The sequence below is a fragment of the Streptopelia decaocto genome, assembly GCF_964273445.1.
Source record: "Streptopelia decaocto genome assembly, chromosome: 2".
NCBI classification, from domain to species: Eukaryota; Metazoa; Chordata; class Aves; order Columbiformes; family Columbidae; genus Streptopelia; species Streptopelia decaocto.
The window spans coordinates 115163213-115188056 of record NC_138655.1 but is presented as its reverse complement, the minus strand read 5'-3'; the positions used below and the strand labels follow the sequence as shown (position 1 = coordinate 115188056).

At 43.1% G+C, this 24844-nt stretch overlaps 1 protein-coding gene across 1 annotated transcript; it reads left to right on the top strand.

Annotated features, from left to right (window-relative positions):
* The first annotated feature begins 573 nt into the window (after window positions 1-573).
* On the top strand, window positions 574-17948 carry FKBP9 (FKBP prolyl isomerase 9). The gene is made up of 10 exons (XM_082045429.1): window positions 574-1065; window positions 4791-4936; window positions 5526-5715; window positions 6368-6513; window positions 7727-7916; window positions 10241-10386; window positions 11641-11827; window positions 13686-13831; window positions 14873-15036; window positions 16314-17948. Exons 1-10 carry the CDS (start codon window positions 803-805, stop codon window positions 16494-16496), a joined length of 1761 nt encoding a protein of 586 aa, XP_081901555.1. The 5' UTR covers window positions 574-802; the 3' UTR covers window positions 16497-17948.
* Window positions 17949-24844: the final 6896 nt, after the last annotated feature.

Sequence of the window (24844 nt, the reverse complement as noted above, 5' to 3'; positions counted from 1 at the left end):
ATGTGTCCAGGTGGGTTTTGAATGTCTCCAGAGAAGGAGACTCCACAACCTCTCTGGGCAGCCTGTTCCAGTGCTCTGTCACCCTTACTGAGAAGAAGTTTCTTCTCATATTTAAATGGAACCTCCTGTGTTCCAGTTTATACCCATTGCACCTTGTCCTAACGTTGGTTATCACCAAGAAGAGCCTGGCTTCATCCTCGTGACACTCACCCTTTATATATTTGTAAACATTAATAAGGTCACCCCTCAGTGTCCTCCAAGCTAAAGAGACCCAGCTCCCTCAGCCTTTCCTCATACGGGAGATGCTCCACTCCCTTCATCATCCTTGTGGCTCTAAATTTGCAAGTATTCAAAGTCAGGCAGAGGAAGAGCCTTAATGCTGGGCTCAATATCCTGTCCATCCCGGGGTATCCAGCACCGCTCCAAAGACCTTCCGCTCATCCGCGGCCGGGGTTACGGGCGGGCCGGAGGGCCGGGGAGGGCGTCCCGGGGACAGCGCCACGTCGCATGGCCGCGTCCCCGCCAGCGCGGGGAAAGGGGGAAGGCGAGAAGGGGGGACGGGCAGGCGGGGCCGGGGGATGGCGGTGCGGGCGCCGCTCCGCTCCCATCTGGGGCTGCGCAACCCCGCGGCGCGGGTTGGGGGAGCTGGCGCCGAGGCTGCTCCTCCCCTGTCCCGAGTGGAAGCGCTCCATCCACGTTTGCAAGTTTGCAGCGGCGGGAGGAGGAGCGGGAGGGCCGGGCCCCCTCCATCCCTCCCCTCGCCGCCTAGAGCACCCTGCGGCTGCCCCGCTCCGGGCCCTCCATGGCGGGGCCGGCGGCCGTGCGGTGGCGGCGGCGGCGGGGCCCCGGCTGCGGGGCGTTGCTGCTGCTGCCGGCGCTGCTGGTGAGCTGGGCGGCCTGCCAGGCGCCGCCGGTGCCCGCCGCCGAGCCCCCGTGGGACGGCGCCGACATCAGCGTGGAGCGGCGCTTCGTGCCCGAGAGCTGCCCGCGGGCCGTGCGGCCCGGGGACTTCGTGCGCTACCACTACCTCGGAGCCTTCCCCGACGGCGCCCGCTTCGACTCCAGGTCTGGCTTGCGCCCGCCTCGGGGCTTGGCTTGTAGCCCCCGCGGGTTTCTGGTTGCAGCCGCCTCGGGGTTGGGTTCGTGGGAGGGTGCTCTGTGGGGAGAGGAGCGGGGCGAGCCGTGCTCTTCGCCACGGGGGCGGTTTTGTGGATGTTCGGGGATGATGGTGCCGGGTGGAGGCCGTGGTTGAGGTTCAGTTCATGTCCCACTGCTCTTCCCGGCCCTTTTGGGGTGACCAGTTGTAAGGGCAGCGCCGTACGAGCAAGAGCGCAGGATGCACAGACCACCATGGGAAGGTGTCTTTGAAGTGTGAAAAGGCAAAGGCCGGGGGTGTGACAGCTGGGGACTGAGGGCAAGACCTCTGCTGTGGCTGGGTCCAGTTCACGGCAGTTTGTGTGCCCCGAGGGATCCCCATGTTGGTTTCCAGCCGCTACTCCAAGGCGCTTTTCTGCTCCGAGAGTCAAGACTGTGAAGGTGTTTGGTTCGCCTGGTAAATGGGAGCACACATAATATTGCAGTCAGGCACAGTATTTAGTGATTTCTGCATGTTTCTTGCTGTGTGCTTCCTGTGTCGTCTCCAAGCTCAAACCTACTAGAATGCAAACATTGTTGAATCATTACCGAAAATACAAGAATTATCAGGCTGTGCTTACATAGAAATTTTTGGATAAGTTACTCTTGAATAAATGTGACCTATGTACAGTGAAGTGTCTGGCCGCTTTCCTGCTGTTATTTTGGGATCAAGAAGCCTAAATAGTGGGATCAGGAACTTGTGAAGGATGCCGATGCTGCTGACAGCTTATTTGTTTTTCCTTGCTTCATTCATCGCCACTGATCAAAGTATTACTTGGAAAGAAAAAGCAGAATGTATTTTCAGTAATCCCGCTGATCTTCCTTGTGCTTCAAGGAAAATCTACAGCCTTAGGGAAATAACTGTCTTTCAAAATAAGCTCAGCTGTTCCTCTGGAGCTGGCTGTGCCTCAGTACGTCGGCAGTGCCGTTTCACCAGCACGTCTATGGATAAAGTGCGGGATGCAGTAGCTGGCGGTTGGGCTGGTGTTGGTGCAGTTTCAGTGGAAAAGCACAGCAAGGACAGTGAACTCATTGGCAGCTCACAGTCTCGGCAAATAAGCCTTAGCTGCAGATGCGAGGATGCACAAAGAAAGGCAGCATCCTCCCTGCTCGTTTTACAAAAATGTGACAATTGGAAAACCAGCCATGAGTTCAGAAACGTGTTTCTGATTTCTGCAGATACATCCTGGGGCTGACTTGTGCGCTGAGGCAGGACACTTGGAGGGGCTTCCCAGGAGTTGGCTCTGGTTTAGTTCCAATTTCATTGTCATTTGGCTCTGGATTATTTGGGGCAGGAGCACGCTGTGCATAACTGGACAGCATTTATCTCTTCGTGTCATTTAAATATCAGTAAATAAATAACAGTTATGATGGTCTAACCTGAGTATTTGCATGGCCGTCTTCATTTCAAAAGGGTACAAAAAGTCAGGTTTGTTCAGCTTGTCTTTTTTTTTAATAGATGGCAGCTCCCGTTCACATACATTTTTGTCATTCACTAACTTGGGTCTTTTTAAAAAACTGATGACAGTGGTCTAATGTGTTAAGATAACAGAAAACTAGGAGATTTTTATGTTGTGTAGGTTAATGTAAGAAATACTTTGTGGAGTGTTTGTCGTGAAACTTTTAATGTTGCCTGCATAGAAGTTAAAGACATTCAGTCAATTTATACTAAAATTAGCCCATTAGAAAGCCCATTTTTCTACCTGTCAGAGTTGCTACCTGTGTTTTTTAAAGCTTATGAAAGTGCTTACCCACATCAGTTTAGTCAAACACTGCTATGAAGTCAGTCTAGAAAATAATCCGGGTGTTGAACTAAGGGCAGTTTTATTTTGTTTCTTCTTCAGCTGCTGAAAATGTTCTTGAGGTTTAAAATTGTTTTTATGTATTTGCAAGTAGAAAGTAGTAATGCAGCTCTTCTTGTTAACAGGCTGTTGACAGTCTTAGTGATCATGACTGTCGCATGAATTAACCAATGTGCCTGTTTTTTTTCCCCATCAGTATTTGCATTTTTATTTCTGTGGCCATAAAATGACTTGCATTTTTAAGTCTGAATTTAATTGCCTAGTCATCTGCTGTGAATTGGGTAAATTCCTCTAATAGATAGGGATTTTGCTTAGTTTTCAGGAATCCACAAAGTCAGTCCTGCAAAGGTGCATGATGTGTTCGCTGCTTTGTTCAACTCTCTGCTTAGCATCGTAGGTTTATTTTTGACCAAAAAAAAAAAAAAGCTCTTCTGTTTTAAGTCCATCCCGGATGTCTTACCAATCTTTGCCACTTGCTACAAAATACAACTTTTGGGGGTTTCTTAGAACCTATTATGTTATTAGTCTTAACATCTCAATTATGATTTTGTGTGTGTAACAGAATTTGTGAGGAGTTAATTTAAATATTTTCCAGCCTTGCCTGGGAGTAGGAATATTTGTGCAACCGAAAGTGAATGGTCTGTATAGAGAGCTGTCTATTTTAAGGGAAATATTTGCCAGAAGAAAAAAATGGATGGAGCAAACAGAGAGATCACTCAGTAGAATATTTGAGGGATTCAAGGCTCTGGGACTGTTAGGAGGCTCAGTATGTTGTGGAAGTGATGTGTACAGTCTTCGAAGGAAAGTTTGACATAATTTCCCTGGTGATATCTGGCTACTGGCTGCTTTCCAGAATATTTTAGCAGACAAAGAGATACAAGCCTTTTTTAAAATTGTTTTTTTTTCCAATGCTGCCTTTTATTGGTGTGGGGAGAGGGAAGAAAAAGTCCTTTAAATTATAAAAGGAATTTCAGAAAATGGAAGCAGTGAAAGCTTAAAAATAGACACGAAGCTTTAAAAATGCTTCCTACCATATGTTTCTACAGCGATTAAAAAAATTAAATGACAGCAGTAATTCAGGCATGGCAAAGCGGGGTCATTGTGCAGTTTTAAGGTGGTCAGGCTAAATGTGTAAGCTAATGTTAGTGTTCCGCTGTGGTAACACTGCTGCTTTCTGTGGAAAACTTCATTGTCATTTAAGCATAATTTATTTTACCTTTCAGATCTTTATATATTATCATAGTGGAAGATCATTTAGCTAGCTACCTTGATTCTTGGTCTGGCAAACTTGCTAATTAAAGTACCTCTTTATTTTTTGCTGTATAAATCTTCATGACGTGGGAGCTGGGAATGCGGAGAATAAGTAACCAATGGGAGAAAATAAATAACCAATTGGCAAATCTCACAGATATTACCTGAAAAGGCATCTTTTTCCCATTCCTCTTCTCCCACAGAGAATCCCCAACTGTTATGTTTTGTGTTGTAAAACGTATGGACCTTGTGTAATATTTTTGTGGTGTTACTCACCGAAATCAACATGCTGAGATCCTACTGTGTATAAATGTAACTACTCCTACATTTTTACGGTCCTAAAATTACATTCGGCCCTTTGAAAGCAACCGCCAGGCTGATGTGATCCCCGGTGAAAACGAGTTTGGCACCCCTGAAATAGGTGGTGAGCAGTGAACAGGAGAGCTGGGTTGAAGTCTCAGCAACATTTGTATTTCCCCCATCTCTCAGCAGCTGTCTCAGGGCAAAGTTATGCTAACAGGGCAAGAGGTTAAACTCCCCAAAAAATAGTGGAATGGTGGGTAAATGAACCGCTAACATTTTTGCCTGCTTTTCCACCTCTAGCTATGACAGGGGATCTACGTTCAACGTGTTTGTGGGAAAAGGCCAACTTATTGCTGGGATGGACAAAGCTCTGGTCGGAATGTGCGTGAATGAGCGGCGGTTCGTGAAAATTCCCCCCAAACTCGCCTATGGGAGCGAAGGCGTCCGTAAGTACAGCAGCGGGCCAGTGGATTGTGCAAGTTGCGCAAGTGATTTGGCAGAGTCAATAGGAAATGTGGTCACGAAAGAGCAGGGTAGAAATTGCGAGCAGTGAACTTCACAGAGGTTCTCCCCTGCTCAGGGGTGTTCGTTAATCCTACAGCCTCGCTAATTGCTCCAGGATCCCTCTGCATGCTGAAGGAAGAGATCGTAGCGAACCTCCAGCAAACGAACCTAGATACTAAATTTAACTTTCTTTATACCTACCTCACTGTTAGTTATTGTGTTTTTGCATTGCAGTGCTGCACAAAGGTCTTGTCAGTGCCCAAAGCAGCTCTGCTGTACAGACTCTAAGGGAAAACAAGTGCTAAAACAAGATCAGTTTGCCTGATGGACATATTTGATATCAGTTCATGTTGCCAGATTCTCCCCCTTAGGTAGTTGCAACAGTGACAAGGGGCCAGGGGCATGGACTAAGTTGTCCCTAAAGTAGTTTTTTGGTGGTTTTTTTTAGGGTATGTGTGGGTTCGTTCTCTTTTTGCTGTTGCCCTGTAGAAAAAGGGAAATAAAACTGTTTGTGTTGTTTTGCTGTTGCAGCTGGTGTGATACCCCCCAATTCTGTGCTCCATTTTGACGTGCTTCTGGTCGATCTCTGGAATTCGGAGGACGAAGTGCAGGTTCAGACTTACTTCAAACCTGAGAAGTGTCCTCGGACAGTTCAGGTGTCTGACTTCGTCCGATACCACTACAATGGAACGTTCTTAGATGGGACTCTGTTTGATTCAAGGTATGCAGCTGGGTTCTGTGTCTTTTTGTATTTTAACAGGTATCTCATGTCACTTAAAGGCATCAATTACTCCCCCTTCAATGGTATAACAATTAATGTTAATTGCCCAGAAACGCAGGAAATGAAAGCAAACATCATATAACTGTCAGTAATTTATTCAGAGAATATGGAGCAGCAGTACCAATAAAACAGTACATTATTTCTGCAGGGATGTTACCAGCCCAGATCATTGCCTGTATCAGCTAAAAAATTCTATAACCACTGCAGCATAGCTATTCAAGTTAGAGACAAACTTTATAAATTAAGCAGAGTTTGTAATGAAATTGAGCTACTTACACCTTCATACTGAGATTTTAAGTTTGCAGCATGTGTATTTCATGAAAGTTTGATGGAAGATGATGTTTTAACATCAGCTGCCATTATGTTTGTGAGCCAGTTTTCAAAAGCTCTGTTAGGTTCCTGAAATAGCTGAGCACCCTGGAAAACACTGCCCAGCCTCCCTTGGTAAATCAAGGAGCAATATTTTCGGAGCAGCAAGTGATGAGTTATATTGTGCATAGCGTGTGGCTTTTGAGGATTGATATTGTTGTTTCCTGTGGATGTTTGACATTTGGTTGTGGGTTTATTTATTTGTTTGTCTTTTCATTTTTAGCCATAATCGGATGCGAACTTATGATACCTATGTGGGAATTGGGTGGCTGATTCCTGGTATGGACCAGGGTCTCTTGGGAATGTGTGTAGGAGAGAAGCGCATTATCACCATACCACCTTTCCTGGCATATGGAGAAGATGGAGATGGTAAAAGTTATTCTTTTTTTTTTTTTTTGTAATCCAAGTCATCCATATTTTAAAACAAATGTGTACTCTTTGTATTTTAAATTCGTGAGCAGCATTATTACCCATTTCAGACAGATGTAACAAAGTGATGGAAAGAGAAGTTCAAAATGTATTATGTACAGGATTAGACTGATTAGAAGGTACAAGATGTTTTGAAAAAAGTTCAGGAGTAACTTACTTAACAGTTGATACAGTTGTTATCTTTATATACTGGAATTTTGTTTCATTCAGAGAGTATAATCTGTGATTAATATCTAGTGGTTCCAAAAATGTGAAGTCAGGTGCCCGCATAATTCTTTCAGTGACTGTCACAGAGAGCAGAAAACAGAAAAAAGGAAAAGGTATTTTTACTTCCAGTTTTGTTGTTTTTTTTTGCAATCAGTGCTCTAGGAATAGTTTCAAGATGGATTAGTTGTCCTATGAGACTATATGCAACCTGCAGGTCATACATAGAGGTCCCCATGTTAAAGAGGGGGCAGTTAGGTATAGTTTGGGACTCTTCCTGAAATTCTTTCTCTACTCTGATGTTTAAGGATCTGTCTGTGGTGTACAAGGTTTCGTAGCCCTTCCATGACTTCATTACCATGAACTGTGATAGCCACCTTTGTGGATAACACAACTTTGTGGAGTTGTGTTTTAAAATTTTGTAAGATCTTGAGCTCATTGGTTCTCAGTCAGAGCAACCCACCCTATGATTTGTGTATTGATGGAAAGGTACTTTTTCGCTGAGGTACCTAATTTACCCTCATTCAGCTTCCATCATGTGGTCTTCTGTTTTGATATGAACAGTATGGGAAGAGCCGATGTACCAGATTTGTATTCTAGTGGTTATTTTATGCACTTTCATGAAGTGTGTTGGAAATACTGTTAGACTGAACCACGCAGCTCAGATGGAGCTGGCGTATGTTGACTGAGGTGGGTGTTGCTGAAGAGGCTCTGGTTTTCACATCTCAATAGGAACAGAATGAAATAATTGAGTTGGAGAATTGAGTGACAAACCCACACGTGGAACAAAAAAGTACTAACTAGAAGCAGATTACGCCAATTTATTTTGGGAAGGGAGGTGCCTGATATTCGGCAGTAGGTTATAATACTTTTCTTCAACAAACGTGTTTAAGCTCCTTCTAGAACACCTGCTATTTCTTACCAGTTTTCTGCTCTAACATTTTCATAGGTAAGGAGATCCCTGGCCAAGCTTCCCTCGTCTTTGATGTGGTTTTGCTAGATCTCCATAACCCCAAAGATGGCATTACTATTGAGAACCAGCACGTGCCTGAATCTTGCGAGCGGAGAAGCCAGACAGGAGACTTCCTCCGATACCATTACAACGGCACACTTTTGGACGGCACATTGTTTGATTCCAGGTAACCAAACCCTTCATCCCTACAGATCCCATTTTCAGTTGACTCCTCTGTCCTGTCCATAATAGACCCAGATACAATTATTTGCTTTTTCTTCCCTTTTGATTTTTTTTTTTTTTTAGTGAAGTTGGAGTCTTCTCTTCTTAAAAAAAACTCACAGAAAATTTCAGTATGGGAAGACAAAGACCTATTTTGTGTTCTGACAGTATCACAGACGCCATCTAGGGGTGGTGATCCACCTGGTGAAGCTGTGTGTGCTTTAGACATACATACCTGAAGACTCTTTTCCCCGTAGAGTTTCATCTGCCAAATAGGAAATACTGCTGAAGAGAGTGAGAACATAAATATGATTCCCATTTTATGTCCTGGGAATTTTGAGTCAGTGTGCTAGTGGCTAGTTTGAGGTTAATCTCAAGACAGTCTTTCCATTTGTCCTTGAAAACTGTTTGCATTTTGAAGGTTAATGTCTTTTCAAGACTGAATTCGGCAACAAGGCTCCTGTGATAAAGGAAGAGGGATTGCTGTCATGTCCGATTCAAAACTATCTGGGTACATGAGCCTTATATACAGAATTATCTGGTGAATAATAAATACTAAATAATAATAAATAGCTTCCCATCACTTTTGTTAGCTCTTTAATGAGCAGTACTTCCACACTCCAGCTTTTGGAATGCCTGGCACAAGTAGCTAAAAGAAGTTGAAGATCAGCCACTGTAAAATGTTTTACAAAATAAACTCATGGAAAAGTGCTTAGTATTACTACACCTGCTGCACGCTGAAGATCAGGATCGATTTGCAAACATAAGCCATGTAGTAGCCACGTGTGCCACTTCCCACGAGGAAGAGCCAGGGAATTGTATCTCGTGTAATTGAACTGAGGTGCGGTGAGGCTCGGAATCAACCTCGACTTCCCCGCTCAGCTGCCCAGCTTGGTGGGAGGATAGAAAGCAGGAGACCTGCATCAGCAGCCATCACTGTAGACCTTAATTTACAGCTCATGGAAATGTGTAAGTTAAGAACTTGAAGCTTATCCACAGTGTGCCCGGAATCTCTCTCTTTTGAGATGTGAGCGTTGTCTGTAGTAATTAAACAGTTTTTGAAATGTCTGTAATATTTATAGAAGAGTTGTTGTCAGTAACTAGTCATAAATGCTTTATAGACAGCAGCCTCTGCATCACTCCAAAGTGCTGATGGTTGTTAGAGCGCTTGTTCATTAGAGCATCATATCCTGACTTCCTGCAGAATTTACAAGAAAGGCTAATATCTAACAGGTATCTATGAAAAAACAGAACATCTAACAATAGTTATTGAAAGCCTTGGAGTTGTCCAGGAAAAAAAATCTCACTATTACAGGAAGCATGCAAAAATCACTACGAATGTCTGAGGTCAAGAGCTCTTATAATATTTTCTTTCCTCTTTTTTGTCTCGTTTTCTCTGCAAATATTCGGCTGCAGAACTGCCCCTGGGCAGCTCAGTCAGGTCTGTTTGGACTTCGAGCATTTGAATAAACCTCTAAATTACATCAGGGTCTGTATTGGTCTTGCTCTTTCCCAGAGTTACCTCATAAAGACGGACTGAAACCTTTCTGCCTTCCCTTCTTTGGGTTGTGCCTTCATATAGCATGCCTTGAAGAAAGGCAGAAGACAGACACATCCTTGTAATAAGCATCATTTGTTGTTGTAGGCTTGTTTTATTCTCTTTAGGTGCTGAAGCAGATCCTTCAACCTACGTAAAAGTGATTGGCATAGTTTGGAAGGGAGGGATAGTATTGATGCTGTTTTGTTGTCATGACTCATTTTAATTCTGTGCATCCCAGGAGAACCGATTTATCCCACCTCCTGCTTGTAGTAGTCAAACTACATAGCTGTGGTTGCAAAATGAGATAACTGAAGAGTGTCTCATGAAAATGAACATAAACTATATCTAGTTGATAAGCACTTACTAAAGTAGAATCGGGGCAGAGAAGAATTTGAAGGAGAAAACTGGGGTTTTTTTCAGTTACTTACCAAAACATGTTTTCTGTTTAGTCTAAAATCCATAAATAGGTGAGATTTTCTTTCACGATATAGTAGAAATGTATTTGCAAATAAGCTGTTCCCTAGTCAGGGTCCCAGTACTGGTTAATAAATGACACATGCATCACTGACTGATGAAACCTGGTGGCTTGGAGTCATTGAACATGGTGATTGCATTGTGGCTCTCTGGTGCTCGTTAATGACTGTGTGTTTGGCCTTAGCTGGTTTAAGAATTGTGTTGCAGACCTATTGCAAGATTCTGTGTTTTCTTGAGTGCACTTGCCACTGCTAAAATGGAAATATCTTCCGTAGCTATTCACGGAATCGAACATACGACACCTATGTCGGGAAAGGTTATGTGATTGCTGGGATGGATGAAGGTTTGCTCGGTGTGTGCACTGGTGAAAAACGAAGAATAATAATCCCCCCTCATCTCGGATATGGAGAAGAAGGAAGAGGTGAGCTTGACTTTCCATTCAAGTCTTCCGTAATTAATGACGTTTCCTTTATTGTTTAGTGCATCTCTGTGTAGTTCAATTTTTTTGGCCTTTGAAAGGCATATGAATTAGTTCGTTATTTGGTGGGCATGCAACTGACAGGATTACACCCAGGATTTGCAAAATTATTTTAATTAGCTAAATAGGCAGGACAATAAGAATGCAGGACAATGTCACATGTAATTGGTGACCTGAAATTATTTGGATAATTAGTGTTTCAGGCAGGCTGGTACTTGGTGACCTGAACTCATTTGGATAATCACTGCTTTAGACAGACTGGTACTTGGATGCCAGGAGCTCCGCAGCATGAGATCGTCCTTCCTGTGCGTCTTCACAAGCTCTGGATGCTGAAGGAATTCAGCATGTTAAATTTTCTTCCCCATTCCTTCCCCAGCCACAGGTTTTGTGGACTCTTAAGCCACCTGTATAAATGGTGGATGCATGTAACAGCAAAGTATCTGTTTATGTGTAACATACAGTTTGGATTCCTTTGGGAAAACTCATTAATACCCAAAAAAGATTGCTGTGAGAGGTTGAATGTGATAACCCTTCCAGCTTCTAGTTTTATGGCTCGTGTTTTAAAAGGTACCTCCTGAGATGTTACTTGTAAAAAGTGAGGTAGAAGAAAAGCCTCTCTTCTGGGAACTTAAATTCTATGCTGTGGATCTGGGAATTAGACTCCTCCAAAAACAAAACCCACTCCTGGTTCTGTATGTCTCTGTCAATCCTGGTAATGCAATTGCACATTATCCTGGGAAATGGGGAAGAAATTGCTTGCTATCAGGACGTTTTAATGAAACATAACCTTTCAGACGTAATGGCATTTCTTGAAGCTTGAGAAGTCCTATCAGAGTTTTGATGATCAATAATAAATTGGTATGTGAAATAGAAATCAGTCATTTAGGATGGTCACAGGAAATATGTGGCTATTTCTGCATAATTTGCATATTCAGAACAATGGAAATTTTTTTCTTCAGTGTTGAACCAAGTGCATGTTTAGTGCTTTGCCACCAGTTCTTTTTCCTGCGTTGGGTGCAGCCTGCATCTGTTGCATACAGAGGAGATGTAGGGCTCCAATTCTGAACAAGAAGAGCAAAATGACTCCGCAGCAGCCACAGTGGGAATATGTACTCCTACAAGGTGCAGTACCTGGTCCTCATAAGCCCGTTTGGGTTCCATTTCTTCCTTTATCTTCCTGATTTGCTTCCTATTTAGGAAAGATTCCAGGATCTGCAGTGCTGGTCTTTGACATCCAAGTGGTTGACTTCCACAACCCCTCAGATTCGGTCAGCATTACTGTTAACTACAAACCTTCCAACTGCACCGTACTGAGTAAGAAGGGAGATTACTTGAAATATCACTACAATGCTTCGCTCCTGGACGGTACTTTGCTAGACTCGACGTAAGTATATCACCTGATAAAGAAGATGTCCTTAGCAGCTGTGGAGGTAGAATGAATGGAATGAAGAATTTTTAAGTGAAAAAATGAGTACTGATGTAGAATGTATTTTTCTTTTTATGTCTGCCTGCCTAAGATATATAGGAGAGAAAAAAAGAGACAATCTATCATAGAGTGTTGCGAGAACTGGGAGCAAAGATGATGTAGGAGTGTGTTGGAGAAAAACAGACAGACACTACAGGTGGAGTGATGAAACAGGTTGTTTGCATGGCAGTCTGTTTACATGGGCGAATTCAGGTGCCTTGGCCAGTCATACTAGAACAACACAGGGCTCTGTGTGAATGAACTGTCCAAGTGGATTCAGTTTCTCGGGTAGGATTTGTGCCCTGCCATGATTGAGTGCTCCTGAGAGAGATCTGGTACAGGTACTTGGTGTAGTCTTGTTAAAGCGTGATTTTTAGTAAATGATGTTTTATAGTAAATGTATTTTATAGTAACCGGTCACCATCATGTCTGTACCTCACATGCGTGCTAGTTTTCCCGTATTGTTGTGTTGTGGTAAGTGTCAGCATGGAAAAACCATCAGACTGTTTGATCTTGACTGTGATTATAATGTTCCTCTTCCTCCTTCCTGTTGACAGTAGCCCTAAGAAGGAAGCAGAGGTTGCTCCAGTCTGTCTCATGTAGGACTAAAGTGAACCCATCGCACTCTTTGCTGCAGCTACAGGAATACTTCTGCCTTTGTCTTTTGAATTGTGCAAGTCATCTCAATAACATTTTATTTTTGGAAGGGAAGTTGGGAAGAGCTATTTTTAAACAGGTTATAATTAACTTAGGAAGTAGCTCATAGGTTTCACAGTGTACACAATAGCTTGCAGAGCTGAAAAGTTGGCATACACTGAAGTGCGTGCTGCGATGCTGTAGGCAAGTATGTATGCAAGTAACGTGTTTGGATTCAAAACACCTTTTATACGGCAGGAATTCTCAATGGCCATTTTGCAGTGGGAACCAAGGGATGTCAAGACTGTGTTATTCAAAGCCGTTTATAGAGAATCAAAGATCATAAATCTTGTGCTCCTAATGTTAAGGCTGACCTCCCAGCCACTGGATTGTTTTCTTTCCAAATAATACTCTGTTGTACAAGCATGTCCTGCATTGGTATAGCCAAGCCAAATAAGACAAGAAAGGAGACCGACAGAAGAAAGAGTCCTGCTGTTGTGACATGTATTGAGTAAAAAGTCTTAATGCTGCATGCTCTGTGTTTAGAATCACAATGCATATTTAACTCCTAGTGTTTTAATTTGTGATAAGTTCTATTTTTAGAATTGAACCACCACAGCAGCAAGTTATAATTCAAAATATAATATGGTTAAATAGCAGTAATAGTAGTGTACTTCCAGGCTGTCTCGGTTAAGTGACTACTACATTATAGCAACTTCATAGCGACTGATTTCATTAAAGGGATGGCTGATCCATATGAATGCACCCACATCCATATAGGTTGGTAGTTCTGGGACAAATGTACATGTGGAATTTTTACATCTGCTAGAAAGTCCAACTTCATTAGTTAAAAATATGTGAAAGGCAAATGCCCTTATTTTGAGATAAAACACGCTTGGGGTTTAATGACTTTAATTAGATTTCATTCAGGAAGCCGGTGAATTTAGTCCCAAAGGACTTGTCACCAGGACACTTCCGTTTGGTGTTGGCTGTAACTTGCAACTGCTTGGTAAAACAGAGCATTAGGCATGAAGTTAATTTTTGGCAATGACAGGACACTAACTAGAAACTGCTGTTTTCAACAGAAATTCTGTATTACACGTTGAGGGTTTTTTTTGTCTTTCTCCTCCTCACTCTCCAGACACAGCCTTGGCAAGACCTACAACATAGTTCTGGGATCTGGACAGGTGGTGGTGGGGATGGACATGGGCCTTCGAGACATGTGTGTCGGGGAACGACGGACAGTCGTTATTCCACCCCATCTGGGTTACGGAGAAGATGGAGTTGGTAAGTGAGTGAAACCTATTGCACATCCCCTTAGTGTCTCTTGAGTAGCTGAGACATGAGTTTGCATGTTTTGTTACTTGCTATGCATGAGGACGTAAGGTGAGTGCCTCTTTTGCAGTTTGCTCTTTTCCTTATAAATTCTTAGTAACAGGAACGGGGACAACAATAGTAAAAAGGACAATATATTAATAGAAGTGACAAGAACTCTCATATCTCAGTACGTGTGGTTGTTGCTGTTTTTCTGAGTTAAAAGACTTGAGGAAAAGGAGTCTTGTTGGGAGATCATCAAGATCAACAAACTCTGATATGCGTGGAAACAGTTGCATAAGTTGCTGTTTGTCAGGCATCATGTGTCAAGCTTAATGGAGAATCAATTTGAGATAAGAGATAAAGAAGCCTTTTCACTTACGCCTTTCTTCCATGAAAAATAATGAGTATTATATATGGAACATTTTATATTATTGTATAAAATTATATAGTTATATATAATAAACAGAACATTTATATATAATAAACAGAACATTTCCTCATAACGTAAAAAATCTGCTGTGTTAAAAAAAAACGTTATAAACGTACCTGTCATGGGCATTTGCCATCATTCAAATTGCGTTTGATAGACATGGTCTGAAACTTTGCATGAGTGTTGGTATTCTGGTATATACCCAGATATCTGAAGAGATTGCTTGTTTGCTACTGGACAGAAATAAGAGCTGACCTCAGTTTTCCTTTTCGAGAATAAATTAAACTCCTTCCGTGGTTTCATTCGGGTAACATCCCAATCTGTGGTAACACTGTTGAGTGTGTCAGTAGCACCTTCATACATCTTGTATCAGCAAGATAAAGGGAAATTGATTAATTTGTGCAGTTTTACCTTTATAAGTAAAAAAAATTGGATGCAGTTTATGTTTCAGTCACCTCTGCAGAGATGAACAGGAAGATTTGGTGGGCTTGGGGATGGCAGTAGTGAACCTGTCGGAGCAGGAAGACAAATTTAATTATGGATTAAAAGGAAATACCTCTCTTTGCTATCTGTTGTGACAGAAGGAGAAGTGCCTGGTAGCGCTGTCTTAGTTTTTGACATAGAACTGCTGGAACTGGTGTCTGGCTTGCCTGAAGGGTACATGTTTGTATGGAATGGTGAAGTCTCTCCGAATCTTTTTGAAGAAATAGACCAGAATCATGATGGAGAGGTTCTTTTGGAGGAGGTAAGCTGAGGCAATGAAGACACTTGCAGTAGTTTTCTCCTACCACCAAGAACTCAGGTGTTGAAGAATGGGGTCTCTTCTCCCCCTCTTCTTTCCCTCTTTTCCCACGGTGTTTGTTGTCAAGTTAACAGAAAGGCAGCACGTCAGTTAAAACATGGTTATTTAGCTTAGAGATAGAACCAAAAATAAAAAATAAACACAAGAATGGTCATACTTCTGAAGACCATTTACTATTGTGGTCTCTGGCTGTGAGATGCCATCCAGCATTTTAAAATGCCCATGGGGTAAAATCAAAGTCTTGTTTTCCCTCTTCCTAGCACTCTCTTCCACCTTTTCGTTTTCCTTCTTTCTCCATCTTCTCTCTTGTGTTTACCTCCACTTCTGTCCTTGCAGAGAAGAAAAGAGCTTTTATCAGTCTAGAGAATGAGCGTGGTGGGATGTGACTGTTGATATCCACATCCTTCTGGGCACCAGGCCAGCAGGAGAGGGAGAAGCCAAGGCGATATGAGAGGATGCGTGGCCTAAAAGGTGTAAATAAATGTCAGCGGTAGCTCTCATTGCTGGAGCTCATTTAACAGGTAGTGCCAGAGATAACAGTAATTGAAAAAATAGTGTTTGATTGTGCACTTTCTGTTTTTGGCAAGCCAGCAGTACGACTTCTCTCGGTTGATGTCTGATTACCGTGAACAACTTCAGAATATATATAAGGAAAAGGACTTTTAGGGAACACTAACCTCGTAACCTTGTAACCTTCCCTACCATGGAGTCAAGTGGAAGGCATAATGCCTGAAGCTACTTCAATGAATCTCATGGTATCCTGATACTTAAAGTCTCTTTTCCATGTTTCATTCTTTTTTTCTGTTGTTCCTTATAAGATGCAGGTGGAGGTCTGTTTTACAGTGTGAGCTTCTTGTATCGGCATGCAAAATTGAATCTCCTCTCTCCATATAGATCTCTTCCTATGTCACACACTCTATTCAAGTCATGTTCCCCCTGAATTATGAAAAATAACTTTGTTACGGGTCCAGGACCCACTGGAATAAGTGAGGAAATCCCTGTTGAGCTCCACAAAGGTTAACCGCATGTGTCTGTCCTAATTAGTCCAACTTAGGTTGGAAGCTTTCTAGGATATTAATAGTGTACTTTTATATACGCTTAATAGTAAGCAGTAAAATGCTAAATAGTCAACAAAAAATAAATGCTACTTTTGTAATACACTTAAGTTTTAAATGTCTGCTCCATTGTCAGCTGCCTTCTCTTCCTTTCTCTCCACCTAGTTTTCAGAGTACATTCAAGCTCAAGTTGATTCTGGCAAAGGAAAACTGGCTCCTGGTTTTGATTTTGAAAAGATTGTTAAAAATATGTTCACCAATCAAGACCGGGATGGAAACGGTAAAGTTACCGCTGAAGAATTCAAGCTGAAAGACCAAGAGGCCAAAGAGCAACATGATGAACTGTAAAGAAAGAGTCCTGAGCTGACCTACTGTTTGGACGTGTGAACTGGAAGAGGTTTCGGCAAGCGTGTTTATGAAAGGTGAGCACCCAGGCGGCCTGTGTCTGCCTGTGTCTGTGTGCTGGTAAGCTGTTAAAACAGGAAGAGAATCGCAGTTGGAATTGTTGGTGTATTTGAAAAAAAGCATTAAGTGCCTCAAGATAGGATGTATAAACGGATAAAGGGTGTAGTGCCACATGTGGCGTCACGAACCATGTGGTCGGTGTTTATGCTAAAGATTAGAAGTCATCATTGCACAATACTCAGTCACATGGATGGCTGGCTGGCTGGCTGGATGGATGGATGGATGGTAGGGAGGAAACTTACCAAGTGCTTTTAAGAGTTTTAAAAAACCTTCTGTCTGCAAAATATTTCTGTTGGACATCAAACCAGAAAATATTCCCCATGAAAATAACCTGTAAAAATGGTCAGACGTTGAGTCTACTTCCTTTCAGAAGGCATGAGCACTCTTTCCGATAAGTGAACAAACTCATACGAATATTTGCCAGCGGGAACTCCCATTTGCAAATTGGAGAACATGCAGATGACAGCTATGCCATTGCAAAGTTTCCATAAGCTGTGAATTAAATTAAACAGCCCTAGAATTGTAACTGTGTGTGTTGGGTTTTTACCTTATGAATAAAAGTTTACTGCCATCGGTATTGTATTTAATTAATAACCGTGGCTCTTCTTGCTGGCCTGTTGAAACAAGTTTTCTGATCAGTGATTCCCAAGCCTTTCTAGTTGCAACCTTATTTATAGTTTTGTTAGACTTTAAATATTAGTATTATGGGGTCCAAATGCTGTCTAAATGCTGGATACAGTTGTTTTTATGTTGGGCTTCTGCATCCTATTTTGGGAATTGTTAGGCTAAGGAGTAAGTACTTAGAGCTTATGCTGCAGAGCAGCCTGGCATGGCGAACAAACAAAAAGACAGTGATGGAATCAAGGAACAGACCTGTCCGTTTGTGTTTCCAAATATTCTGGCTTATCCCTCAATACCAAATAATCCCTGGGAGTGCTATTTAGGTTATGTGAACTCCCGGGACAATGACACATTAGATCTATAAATGTAGCAGGCTGCTTAATAGAAAATACACTAAACAGACGCGTTTTTCTGCATCCCCCCTCAGTACACTCCATGTAGAGAGCACAAATACATATAGTGCGGCACTGTCAGAGAAGTAGAAACGAGTTATGTTGCCATTACTAGCTTCGTGCCTCGTTGCTGTCTTTTCTGGATCTGTACATGTGGGTTGTAAGCTCCTCTTTTTAAATACTGGTATTTCAATTGGGTAAAAGCATTTTGTATTGGTTTTTAATACAGTTGTTATAGAAAGTGCAGTGAAATATTTTTTTGAGTTTGATACCATTAAATGTTGGATAACTGATCTTTTTGTTAAATAAAATGTTGATCAACTCTTACTGTTAAAGTTTTTTTTTTGCTTCCTGGCATTTTGATGGGTGGGGGATCTGACTAGAAGCAAAACCCCTTCATGCAGCACATGGCAGCCCTATCACGAGTGTGCTCAGTATTGCTATTGATCTTTAGGGGAAGATATTTCCAACTAAGATTATTTGATTCAAAAGGATTGAGAATAATAAACCACAATAAAAGATTTTGCTTTTGTACTTCACACAGGTAAAGTCATTCTTTGGCTATAGGATGCCTTCCCCACATTCCCCATCGCATATTGCCATCAGGTGTGGGAGTCAGGAGGGTGATCGTTCTCTCAGCTGGGAGCTCCGAGTCTCTCATTGAATGAAAACATTTTATGTAAGAAACATTTCATTCCCCAGGCCAGTGAAAACAAACTCGCTGGGCTTTGTATCTGAGATTTTATGTTTTCACTTCATCTGTAGCTCCAAAAACACACCTATTGCGTGTAAAATGCTGGAAATCTGGTCTGGTTTGGGCCTAATGTAAATACAGGCCCTTTATACCAGATGTAAACATTGCGGATATCAGCGGCGGGCGCTTGCGATAGGTTTATGATGTGAATGGCTCCTTCGAAGAGTTACCACCTTGTGAAAGCAGCCTTCTCGGAAGACTGCAGCACAAAGTTTTCCCTTTTGTCTTATTTGGAAGTAGGTTGCTCACTTGTCACTGGGGTTCAAAGGTGACGCATCTGCACACTATGGAGCTGAGGAGCAAGAAGGCAGTTGTGATGGGAGTGGTGCCAGCAGCAGTCCTCAGCGTGGAAACCACTCCTTGCTCTGTTCTCACACGTACCCCAAAAACCAAGTCTGTCTTTGGGAAATCCAGGATTGTTTTATCTGAGAAAATCTTAGCGAAGAGGTCATTCTGCACAGAGGATATTGGTAATCTGTGTGGCATTATCTAGGCTTTTTTAAAATCACACCTCCTGGTTCAGGCTGATTATGTAAGTAACTGTTTGTTCTAGAAAGCTACACGTATGTCATTTCAGGAAGTAAATTATTTGGCATGCACAAAATAAGTTCTGTCAGATGACTGCAATGTGGCTTAGTTGCTCTTAAGACAATCCAGGATTGTTTTATCTGAGAAAATCTTAGCGAACAGGTCATTCTGCACAGAGGATCATTCCAGATGGTTCCCAGGAGGTGGTCTGAGGAGGTCCTAGTAAACCAGGACGGCGGAGTTGTCCTCCAGGGCAGATGCAGGACAAAGAGCAGCACCATGCAGAGAAGTACAGTCAGTTGGTAACCCCAAAGATCTCCATGCTGGATTTTCTTGGAAGTGCACATCAGTGATGGGATAGCAGGTACAACTTCAACAGTGCCGCCAGTGAGAGTAAGTACATCTGGAATTCTCATTCCATTGCTCCCTAGGCCGTAGCAAACATGGCTTGTGATCCATCTAAACGACTTTTTTCTGTCAAGAGGAAGTTTTTACCCACTCACCTCATCCCCCCCCCCTCAAAGTCTGGAGATGCCATTTTGGAAATAAGAATGGAGCTTTGGGGGAAAGCAGAAACTAAATGGAAAAAAAAAATACTTCAAAAAAATTATATTTACACTGGGCATTTACTTGCGCAGCCAAAGGCAACAAAGGCCAGGACTACCTGGATGCATTGGGGTAAACTGCATAAAATCCAGAATTTTTGCTAACTTATGTAGACCAGACCCCATCAGTTCTTTTCCTTCCTGTGGGCAGCTATCGGCTCCTCCTTCTGTGGAAGGCCCAGGGCTGCTTTCCTTCTCAAAAAAGGGTTGTACTTAGTTCAGATGCCTCTACTCATTGCTTCTCGTAGTGAGTGGCAGCCCATGGAAAGTGAGGGCAGTCTACCTGCCAGTGAACCAAACTGAGGGTGAGGGGGAGCTGGCTGGGAACTCAGACTGTACTGGTATGGACTGGGATAGCTGGGCACAGCCCCACATCTCCAGTGACAAATCAATCCCTCTGCGTCACCATCCTGTTAGAGAGGGTGGCCCGCGGTGGATATAGATGTAAGGGAAAGATTTTCTACCTCAAAGCATAAAATAAATGTTTTATGCAGGTGTGTACTTAACTGAGACAACTTGTTTAGAAAAACAGATGATAGGTCTGTGGCAGAATGGAAACCCCCATCTCTCCCTCTCCCTCCTTCACTATGGAAGGAGTGGGCGCATCTCCCTCTCTCTCTGCTACTTGAGACTAACAGCTTCTTTTGTTTGGCCCCAGAGCACCCTGGCCAGGGCCATTAGGAGAAGGGAGTGCCGAGGCGCCACTGAGCCGCTGGGCACCTGCGGCCAGTGTGGGGGATGTTTGGACGCTTCAGGGGCACCCACAGCCAGTGTGGGGGTGCAGAGAAGCTTCTAGAATGCCTACAGTCAGATCTGATCAGCCAATATAAAAATGGGATTCTCGTTGAGACTCCGCCCATTGTCGCGGGTCTCTCGGAGCGCGAGCGAGATGCTGCCGCCGAGAGCCCCGCTCCCTGGGATGGAGACTCTGCTTGCCTTGCCGCCACGGGTGTGAGTAAAACTTCTCGCAGGATTGCAAGTATATTTATACTTTCCGTGCACGTATGCACGCGTAACTTTCTGTGCTCAATACGAGCACGTGTATAAATTATTTCCTCGCACAATCGCGAATGTATTTTCCTCCGTGCTTCCACATAAGCACGTGTAGTATCCCGTGCACATCTGCACGTGTAAGTAAATTAACCCTCGCAGGATTGTGAGTGTATTATAAATTTACCCTCGCGGAATCGCGAGTGTAAACTTTCCGTACTCACTACGAGTACGTGTATCTCTTTAAAATAATCCCACACCGTGTTTAGGCAAGTGTGTATTCGTCTCGGACTCAGGGACGGCTCCGGCATTGTTTTGGGTGAAGCCACGTGCATGCACTCTGTGGACCACCTGTTGTATTAGTTGCTGCCCCTTAATAATTTTCCTCAACTGATATCCGAACCTGTATTTAAGTCACTTTTGGAGTGCTAAAACCCTGTTTCTCACTGGTTTAATAAAAGTTGTTTTGGACCCTGTTGTCCCTTAGATTAACCTCGGGGTGCCTCCGTGACAAGGTCTTTAAGGGTCATTAGTAGCCAGATGAAAATGGGCGGTTGGGCTAACGAGAGGCTGTCCCCAGGTCAGAGTGCTGGTGTTATTCTCAGAGTGGGGCAGCTGACTGGGATCAGGCAGCGGGCTGATGAAAGGCAGCTGCCTGCAGTCAGGGCTGGCAATTACCTACTGGATTGTCAGAGGCTTAGTGGAAGAGAAAAGGAACATGGGTGTGTAGCCAGAAAAATCCAGGTATTTATAAACATCTGTTCTGTGGGATTTTTCCTGCCCTGATTTGACCAGAGATACTTTCTGCTGTATAACTCTGGATGTTTTAAGTATATTTTTAAAATAATTTTTCTGCAGTTGTTGAACTCAAATGTCACTTTTTTTTTCCATATGAAAAAATACTCTGATTTTTATTTGAGCTTAATAATGGCATCTTTAACTAGTGCTTGGTGCAAGCTTTTGGCTCAGTTCAGGACTATCAGTGTTTGACAGTAAGGAGACATTTGAGCTGCCTGCAACACCCTCTCAGAAGGAGGAAACATTTTTAGCTAAATAAAGGTCCTAAATACTTGACCTTGGACATGTGCTACAGACAGAACAGATATTGTGAGTGTGTGAGGGGAAAGGTAACAAATTAACTTTGCTGCTTATTCCTTGCCTTTAACTTCAGAAATACCCTTTTGGCTATGGGAAAATGTTCTGGGAAATGTACGGTACCTTTCTTTCCAAACTGAATCATAAATGAGATACACTTTTTGGGTTGTAAAATGTTCTGATTTAGAGATTGAATTTAAAAAGACATAATGTGAATAGTATCTCTCTCCTGAAACTGAGTGCAGAATCTGGGTGGCATTTATTAGAATTAGACTTGCTGGAGAAGGATGATTTAACCTGTAACTGAGGTGTTAATTTTGTTTGCCATTAGTTTTGTTCATGGTTTTGGAGCAGTGGCTGAAAGTATCTATTCTTATTTCTAGGCAACAGACCAGCACCAAAAAGATGGGATTTTGAGAAAGTGGGGAATATCTACAAATGCATCTTGTGTTTTTCCTTAACTACCTTATCAGCAAGAGTTATGGTTGGCAGTGAGATATGAGATGATGAAAGGATGTTGGTAATCTGTGTGGCATTATGTAGGTTTTTTTAAAATCACACGTCCTGGTTCAGGTTGATCATGTAAGTAACTGTTTGTTCTAGAAAGCTACACATATGCCATTTCAGGAAGTAAATTATTTGGCATGCATGAAATTAGTTCTGTCAGATGACTGCCATGTGGCTTAGTTGCTCTTATTTTCCAGCAAAGGCTCCCTGCTCTGGCAGACGCAGGCATACAATCTGAGACTGACAGGATTTAGTGACAGAGGGAGAAAACGTGATGGAGATTTTAACTTACCTGCCTCCTTGTGGAAGGGTAAAAATCCTTCTTTAAGTGATCGTCGTTGTGGACTGAATATTTGGTCATTGTCTATCTGCTTGGAGGTGAGAATGGAAAACCTTCCTTACAAAATGCTTTAGAGATCATTGTTTGGTCTGAAACGCTCTACCAAGTCAAAGACTTTTAAGTGTCCATGTAGTTTGGAAACCATCAAGTGATCACTTTGGATATGCCTGGGCTCTAGCAGGCTGAATACTAATTTCAGTAACTGGGATTAAGATCTAGTTGGAGTTCTGTTTTGCTAACTAGTTTTCAAGATACTGCCTACTCTGTATTGCTCTGCGTGTGCTTTTCTGTGTGGTTTTGATTGATTGATTGTTTGGTTTTTTTCTCTTTTTTTAATTGTGAATGGGTTGAATGATGAGATCTTCATCGCACTGAAGGAGCGATGGCTGGATGCCTGTAGGGTTGGGTGAGGCTGAGGAAGAATTCTGGGAGGAGAATCAATGAATTCATGTGACATCCTGAGACAGGTTGGATGGGACAGTCCTGCCTCTCAGAAACACCACACAGAGAGACCAGAGTTGCCCCCTCCTTTTCACTGATGCTGGGAGGGCCAGGAAAATCCATTACACTTAGAGCCAGAATGATCTTGTGCCACAGTGTGTGTTGCTGTGGAGCTGTGGGTATTGGCCACTTTCCACATACTCTAGATTTTAACTGTTATCTGTATTCCAAAGGTAACCTGCTTGTAGATGGAAAATCTTGTCCCAGTGTAAACATTGGGAGTATTGCCTGGTAATTAGCCCCTTGCAACTGGAGACTGGTTGAGTAAGCAGTGCATCCAAACACCTTGGTGTTTTCCAGAAGGCCTTTGCCTTTTGGACTTTTGTTTAGCAGCTATGACAAAAGAGCCAGCATGATTGCTTGTTTAAAAAACACCACCAACCCTCCCCCGCTAAAACCTTGATGTTAGCTCAGCTAATGGAAATTCTGTAGGTGCCTAAAACCCAGAATGTAGACTGTGTCTGCTGACTTGCCCTGTAGTGTTCCCCAAGAGTGCACCATGCCCAGGGTGGTGCAGACTCAGTCACACATCAGCTGCAGCACCCGCTGGGCACTTGGTTTTGTGTGCCTGTGTGCGAAACAGGGTGAGCAGCCACTGTCTCTCAGTGCCACTGACTCAGCAGCTGTCACTGCCGCTGTCAAGCGCTCCCTGTCTCCTGGCTTGGGCTGACAGGTTCTTGGCAGCTGCTGCTCCCGTCTCCTCCTGTCACTGGCACCGCCAGGGCAATTTCAGCTCTTCCAGTCTGCTGACACCTGAGTCACGGCTCTCGGGTGGATGGCAGCCAAGATGCTCTCCTCTCCTCGGTCATCTTATGGTTTAAGTGGTTTTCTGCTCAGACGGACAGCTTCCAAGGCTCCCGCTTCTGCAGATCTACCTGCCTGTGCCAGAAGTAGGGAATTACATGACCGTGGGTTGTGTATGTGGAGGACATCCTCCCTCAAACATTCTTTGCCTGTTAAGATGCAGGCTGGAGTTTGTGAATTTCCTGCGCTCAGCGGTTCCCTGTGGGCACAGCACGTGCAATGGGGTTATGAAAGGCTGCTCACACCGCCACAGGCTGTGCATCAAGCCCCTGCCATGTGTTCAAAAAACAGGAATGATTTAATTTCCATTTTACTGCAGAGGATGCAGACATGGTGTGAGGAAACTGCCCTGCATCTTGCCTTCTGGGAAAGGTTCCAGCAGGTGTGGGAACAAATAGAAGCCTGGTGATTTGGAAAAAAATTGACTGGTGCTACTGAGTCAGAATTTAGATAATGGACTGTAGGTTGGATGAAAAGGCCATTTTGTGAGATGTGTCTTACTTGCTGGTGGGGGAGAATGCAGATCTAGGCTCTCCCATATTTTCATTACAGTTCCTCAGGGAATGGAAGATGACATGGTTCCTGCTGTGTATGAAAGGAAGCAAAGGGGTACCATGACTATATTGCACATTAGGAAGTAGTATGATTGCCTCTATTTTATTAATGGGTAGAGCGAGTACAGCTGAGACCACTTAGGATCAGGGTTACACCACCATCTCTAACCTCTCCTGCAATGTATCAGAGTAAGTTTCTAAAGCTGTGGCTATATTAACCTATATCATTCCTACATGACGTTGAGAGATACTGTAATGTCTTCAGTACAGGGGAAATACTTTCAGAATAAATTTTTCATTATGATGATGATGAAACAGTGGAACAGTTTCCCAGAGAGGTGGAAACATTTAAGGCCAGGCTGGACAGGGCTCTGAGCAACCTGATCTAGTTGAAGATGTCCCTGCTCACTGCAGGAGGTTGGACTACATGACCTTTGAAGATCTCTTCCAACCCAAACCATTCTATGAAGATTCAGTAAAGAGGACTTGCACAATGAAGCTATGAGAAGAGCTAGATGCCGTACTGATATTTGTACTTAA

Excerpts from the sequence above, each read along its gene's own strand:
- FKBP9 (XM_082045429.1), top strand. The coding sequence starts at position 803 with ATGGCGGGGCCGGCGGCCGTGCGGTGGCGGCGGCGGCGGGGCCCCGGC. Across the intron at positions 5,716-6,367 it reads GGGACTCTGTTTGATTCAAG|CCATAATCGGATGCGAACTT; the intron begins GTATGCAGCTGG and ends TTTCATTTTTAG. Across the intron at positions 11,828-13,685 it reads GGTACTTTGCTAGACTCGAC|ACACAGCCTTGGCAAGACCT; the intron begins GTAAGTATATCA and ends CTCACTCTCCAG.